We start from the raw sequence: 6820 nt of genomic DNA, 5'->3' as shown, positions 1-6820 counted from the left end.
GGAGGCGGAGCTTGCAGTGAGCCGAGATCGCACCCCTATACTCTAGCCTGGGCGACAGAGCGAGACTCTGTCTCAAAAAAAAAAAAAAAAAAAAAAAGAAATAATTCATAGGAAGTTACAAAGAAATATACTGAGAAGTCCTATGAACCCCTCCATCAACCCTCTCCTACAGTGCCAGCATCCCACGCTAGCACAGGACAATGTCAACCAGGAAAGTGACACTGGCACGATCCATAGACCTCATTCAGATTTCACCAGCTACACAGGCAACTCCTGTGTGTGAATATATATATATGAAGTTCTTTGCAAGCTGTCACGTGGAGACTTTCAAAATTGCCACCACAGTGAAGACACTCAACTATCCATCTCCACAAGACTCTCCTGTTACCTCTTCATAACCACGCCCATTCCCACCTCTCTATCCCTAACCCCTGGCAGCCATTAATTTGTTCTCAATTTCTATAATTCTGTTATTTCACAATTGTTAATTAATAGAACATGTAGTATGTCACCAGAGAGTTTTAGTCAGAGGAGACAATAATATGAATATATTGTGGTAAATTCTGTAGTGTGGATTATGCAAAGTAGGCAGCAGTCTACTCTGCCTGTGGGTTACGAGAATACTTTGCAGGCTGAAATGACACAGTGAGACTTGAATATTAGATCCTTCTGGGACTGGGTACGGTGGCTCATGCTTGTAATCTCAGTGCTTTGGGAGGCCAAGGAGGAAGGATCACTTGAGGCCTGAATTTTGAGACCAGTCTGGGCAACGTAGCAAGACATCATCTCTACAAATTTTTTTTTTTGAGTCGGAGTCTTGCTCTGTTGCCCAGGCTGGAGTGCAATGGCTTGATCTCAGCTCACTGCAACCTCTGCCTCCCTGGCTCAAGCCATTCACCTGCCTCAGCCACCTGAGTAGCTGGGATTGTAGGGGTGCACCACCACGCCCAGCTAATTTTTGTATTTTTGGTAGAGACGTGGTTTCACCATGTTGGCCAGGCTGGTCTTGAACTCCTGACCTCAGGTGATCCACCCACGTTGGCCTCCCAAAGTGCTGGATTACAAAGCGTGAGCCACTGCACCTGGCCAAAATAAAGTATTTTTGTATCTGTAAGCCTGAGAGTCCCACCCTTCTCTGTGAAGAGAGCCAAGGAATTCTGGGGTGATTGAAGAGGGTCGTGGGTGGATGGCATTGACCCATGCCTTAGGCAGGGACAATGAGGGTGGGAGCATCCTGAGTTTGTCCATAGTCTCTGAGGACCAGGACAGTGGTGAGCCCCTGAGCCATGTCTGAGGGAGGACCAGAACTGGGCCCAGAAGGTGTGATGGGGACACTTCCTACCTGCCCCTTAATGTGCCCTGTTGCCCACAGCACCTGCTGAAGTGCAGCTTTGACGTGGTCAAACGCTGGGTGAATGAGGCTCAGGAGGCGGCATCCAGTGATAACATCATGGTCCAGGTGAGATGTGAGCAAGGGAGTGATATTTAAAACACTCAGGCAGGTGGTAAGGCACTGGCCAGTTGGCATGGACACTTGCCACTGAGATCCTTGTGACCCCTGGCCATAGCAGGCTTTAATCTTTTTGTCACTGGATCATGGGAAGAATTGGGAGGTCCTGGGTTACAGAATCCAGGGTACCACTTCGGGGGCTTGGGTTAGAGACTGCTTACCAGCTGGTGCTGAAATATTCAAGTGTTTTGATAACCAGCTGAGTATTGTTTTGGAGCAGATGATGTGGCAAACTTGGCCAAGGCAGGCAGAGGGCTGCCTAAATTTAGGCCTTTGCCAGCCTGGCTTTGTTATGATGTGTGGAATTATCTTGATGAGGCTTTCATCCACTTTACTCTTCCTTGGTGACCTAGGCCAGCCGTTCCTTTTATCTCTCTGGGTCGTGATTTCCTTGTCTGTAAAATACAAATGAAGGTTACTGCCTCACAAAGCAGCAAGGATGAGCTGAGATCATGCATGTAACACATGACCCATCTGGGGCCTGCCTGTTGGCGCTCCCTGTGTGTTTATGTATTCCCTTCATCTCTCATCTATCTTCTCATCCTTTGCATGATGCTTGTCTTCAGGGCCAGCTGTGGCTCCTTAAAACACTTATGAGGGCCAGATAAGCTTCCCACATAGAAGGCATGCGCAGCTGCCATATCTTCACCCTCAAATGTCGCTCCTTTAGGAAACAAAAAAAGAGTATCGAGGACAGGAAATAACTATGAGACCTCACATCTTTAGAAAGGGAGTCCCTGGACTTCTGGCCCTCCAGACCTAGCTTTGTCAATACCAGCCAGGAGTCTTTGGGCAAGTCAGCAGAGATAAAACTGTCTACCTTCAGGGTTGTTGTGGGTAATGCAAGATTTCATGGCTAAGGTGTGCCACACAGTGACTTATAAAACATGACCGTGCTCAGGGTCTGGCTCTCACCTTCTCTCTCTCATTGTCTGATTGAAAGCACCAGGTCTCCCACATTGCTTTCATCTTTGTGCTGTTTGTTATCCCTTTCCATATTTGTATTTATGCTGCCTGTTAGGGCTCTTGCCGAAGTGAGGGTGGGAACAAGAACCACAGTTATAATTCTGTGGTTTGTGAAGCATTGTGCGGAGGGCTGTGTACACAGAGTACCTGGGGCAATTGTCATAGCCGCTCTGTGTAGTAGCTGCTACGGTGCCCATCTTAGAAAAGAGAAGGCTGAAGGACCCACCCAAGGCCACACGGCCAGTATACCCAAAACTGATACGTTTGTACTCTGTTGCTGTCTCCTGTCCTGTAGTACCACGCACTAGGGCTCCTGTACCATGTGCGTAAGAATGACCGCCTGGCCGTCAATAAGATGATCAGCAAGGTCACACGGCATGGCCTTAAGTCTCCCTTTGCTTACTGCATGATGATCCGGGTGGCCAGCAAGCAGCTGGAAGAGGAGGATGGAAGGTAACGGCTCTCATCTCTCACCAGCCAGATGATGCCTCACTCGTCCTACCATGCTGGGCTATCCCCAACGTTTTCTTGCCATGCTATGTTCTTTTGTAGCCGTGACAGCCCACTGTTTGACTTCATCGAGAGCTGCTTGCGCAACAAGCACGAGATGGTGGTGTATGAAGCCGCCTCGGCCATCGTCAATCTGCCAGGCTGCAGTGCCAAAGAGCTGGCCCCGGCTGTGTCAGGTCACTGGGCGTTCCTTCACCCAGCCTCACATGTTTATGCTTGCTGGGAACTAGACCTGGGTCAGGGGCTGGGAGAAAGAAAGAAAATGCTCTCAAATAGGCCACACACTGGTGTTAAGGAGTCCGTACCTAGGAAGCACCTGCCCTAGACACTATGCTGGGGCCCCACTTGTGTCACGTTTTGGGGGTGGGCTGCTATTAGTTCATCTGACCGCTGAAGCCGCTGAGGTAAGGCTCGGGTCTGGAGCCTGTTAGGTTGGCTGGCCATAGGAGGAGGCCTGGTGGAGGAACCCAGGATCTATGAAACTGGTGCGTGTGAACTGGGGCTGAGCTTTTCCAGGTGAAGGAGAGAATAGTATAGAGGGTCGTTCTGAGCCTCTAGCTAGAGGAGCAGGGCAGCCTGGGATAGAGCCCTGGCTCTGCCCCTTACCAACTGGGCAAGCCTGGCAAGGCCACCCATTCTCTCCATGCGTTCCTTTTCTTTTCTCAGATGTGGATGATAGCTCATGCCTATTACATAGGGTTATATAGCCAGAAAATGTGTGATCTAGACAAATTGCTTAGAAGGCAACATGTTTGTTGTTTGCTGTTTGCCGTTTCTTGTTTTTGCTTTTTGAGGTGGAGTCTCGCTATGTCGCCCAGGCTAGACTGCAGTGGCGCAATCTCAGCTCACTGCAACCTCTGCCTCCCAGGTTCAAGCGATTCTCCTGCCTCAGCCTCTTGAGTAGCTGGGACTACAGGCGCCCGCCACCACGCTTGGCTAATTTTTGTATTTTTAGAGAGACGGGGTTTCACCATATTGCCAGGCTGGTCTCGAACTCCTGACCTTGTGATCCACCTTCCTTGGCCCCCCAAAGTGCTAGGATTACAGGTGTGAGCCACTGCGCCCAGCCATTGTTTGCTGTTATTAAGGGGAAGCCAGCAGCCTTGAGTCCTGGAGTCTTTGATGTCTCTGTGCAGGGCCTTGCTGTCAGTGTGGGAATCCCCCTGTCAGGGAGGAGAAAGCCTGTGAAGAGGTGCAAAGTGGTTGGTACTGGAAAGTGGGTATGTTGAGAGGCTAGAAAAGGAGAGGCGCTCAGGGTGAGAAACCTGGATTCAAAGTGGAAGAGAAGTGGGGAGTGTTTTAGAACAGGCCAATGGAAAGCAAAGATGTTGTGGCAGGAGAGTTAGATTTCCAGGTTTTGAGAAATGATTGGGCCTCCTGTTTTTCTATTATTCTCTACTATAACAGTGTAAACTTGGTCAGGGAAACAGATGAAGTTCATGTTTGGAGACAGAAGTCTCCCTTCCTCTTTAGAAATGAAGAAAGAATGAACTGCTAGGCATGGTGGCTCACGCCTATAATCCCAGCACTTTGGGTGGCCAAGGCGGGGAGATCACCAGGTCAGGAGTCTGAGACCAGCCTGACCAACATGGTGAAACCCATCTCTACTAAAAATACAAAAATTAGCCGGGTGTGGTGGCACACATCTGTAATCCCAGCTACTCAGGAGGCTGAGGCAGGAAGATCGCTTGAACCTGGGAGGCGGAGATTGCAGTGAGCCGAGATTGCACCACTGCTGTCCAGCCTGGGCAACAGAGGGAGACTCTATCTCCATAAAAAAAAAAAGAAAGAAAAAAAGAAAAAAGAATTAATGAATTCACTCACTGATTTGGGTATCCATTCATTCTTCTTATATCCCCCATAATTCCAGAGTAACGAAAGACGTAAATAAAGTAGGGTCTTCAAGATAAACATTACGAAAAATTTTTTTTTAAGTATTAGAGAATAAAAGCCAAGTTATGAAGAAAGGAACATAGATATTCCAGAAAACAGTAGTCATCTTTGCTCCTGTGATTGAGTGCCAAATTTAGCTCTGAGCTTCCTGGCAGCCAGGGCAAGGGAGGGATGTGGTATCCGAATGGCTGTCATGTAGTTAAAGGAAATAAACCATTTGTTTAAGAGAGGACTTAGTGCCGAGGGAGAAGTTCTGTCTGTAGACACAATAGGAGACAGGTGTAGAATGTTACTTCACAGAGGTTAAGTGCTCAGGCTGCAGGTGCAGGCAGTCTTGGAATTTAATCTTGGTTCTGCCACTTACTGGCTGCCAACCTAAAGTTTGTTTGCTTTCCCCTTTGTGCCTCAGTCTCCTTACCTGTAAAGTGGGCTAGTGGTGGCTGCAAGCTATAGAAGTGAGGCATGTCCACCATATAGCACAGCACCTGGCACACAGTGAATAACAGCCCTCACGGGAACCCCTGGGCACTCACAGACATTATGGACTCTGTCCATGGCTCAGGTGCATAGGGTGAGGGGAGCTCTCTGTCTTAGGTTGGGATGGGGGTGTTAGCAGGGAAATGAGCTGAGCAGAGGATTTGAGTCAGAACAGCTGCCCCTGGTTTTCCCAGCTGTCCAGCAGTGAAAGCAGCCTGACATGTGGCATCCATCTCCCCACAGTGCTCCAGCTTTTCTGCAGCTCACCCAAGGCTGCTCTCCGCTATGCTGCTGTTCGTACCCTCAATAAGGTAAGAGTCCAGGTTGGGGATTGCAGGAAGCTGTCTGATCCAACTGGAGGTGTGTCCTAGCCTCTGACCTGGCTGGGAAGGATAATAGCCCTGGTCACAGTTACTTTCTTCTGGATGGTGGGATGATCTCATCCAAAGGACTTCTGACTGGGCCAAACCATCAAAGACAACATTGGGGTCCTGCCCTCTCTGTCACTGTCCTCCCAAAACAGGTTGCCATGAAGCATCCGTCAGCTGTGACAGCTTGTAATCTGGATCTGGAGAACCTGGTCACAGATTCAAACCGCAGCATTGCCACGCTGGCCATCACCACCCTCCTTAAGACGGGCAGCGAGAGCAGCATCGACCGCCTCATGAAGCAGATCTCCTCCTTCATGTCAGAGATCTCGGATGAATTCAAGGTACCTGCTACTCCCGGGACTCCCATGGCCTCCAGAGAAAGGAGCTCTATCCCTGCTCTTTGTGACCACAGCCTTCCTGCGAGGACTGATCTGAGGGGCTGGTCAGCCTTGAGGACTCAAGAGGAGGCCAGCACATTGCTTGGCCTTCAGAGATATGTGTGTAGTCCTGCCTCCAGGCCGTCATCCATATCGTCCGCTTGTACTGAAAGAACAGTAGTTTCCAGGCCAGTTAAGGGTTCCTTGATTTGTTGTCCAAGTATTTCTTGAGCACTTGCTGTCTGCTATGTAGAGTGACAAGAGGGGAACATAGCAGTGAACAAGGCAGGTGCCTGCCCTTCTGGAGCTTCCTTTCTAGGGATGGGAGAGGAACAGTAAACAGGTTAAGAAAGGAGTAGACGAGATCATCTCAGGCATGGGTATTGCAGTCAAGAGTGTAGAAATACAGCAGGGATGATCCTAGGAGGAGCATGGTCTGGGAAGGCCGTTCTGGAGGGTAACATTTGAGCTCAAACCTGAATCAGTGCAAAGAACCAGGAGGAAAGGCAGGAACAAGTCAAGGAGAGAGAAGGCCAGTGGGCGGAAGAGCTGTGGGGCCAGTGCAGGTGACAAAGTCAGAATAGACAGGGCTCAATCATGTAAGGCCCATGGTCAGGTAAAGGGTTTTGATTGCAAGGAAGATATTGGAAAGGTGTTCTTTTGGGATGGGGAAGGATGTATTTTTTGAGCTTATATTTTGAAATAATTCGGCCGGG

At 49.3% G+C, this 6820-nt stretch overlaps 1 protein-coding gene across 1 annotated transcript in view; it reads left to right on the top strand.

The window, feature by feature from the left end:
- Nucleotides 1-6820, top strand: part of COPG1 (coatomer protein complex, subunit gamma 1) — a 31506-nt gene that overhangs the window by 5314 nt on the left and 19372 nt on the right. The window contains exons 8-12 of the mRNA XM_011950848.1: nucleotides 1373-1459; nucleotides 2772-2929; nucleotides 3029-3162; nucleotides 5600-5667; nucleotides 5880-6068. Of these exons, the coding sequence (XP_011806238.1) occupies nucleotides 1373-1459; nucleotides 2772-2929; nucleotides 3029-3162; nucleotides 5600-5667; nucleotides 5880-6068 (636 nt within the window). The remainder of the gene's footprint in view (nucleotides 1-1372; nucleotides 1460-2771; nucleotides 2930-3028; nucleotides 3163-5599; nucleotides 5668-5879; nucleotides 6069-6820) is intronic.

The sequence above is a fragment of the Colobus angolensis genome, unplaced genomic scaffold (assembly GCF_000951035.1).
Source record: "Colobus angolensis palliatus isolate OR3802 unplaced genomic scaffold, Cang.pa_1.0 Scaffold31, whole genome shotgun sequence".
NCBI classification, from domain to species: domain Eukaryota; kingdom Metazoa; phylum Chordata; class Mammalia; order Primates; family Cercopithecidae; genus Colobus; species Colobus angolensis.
The sequence above is the reverse complement of the archived record's forward strand: the minus strand, read 5'-3'. Positions and strand labels throughout refer to the sequence as shown.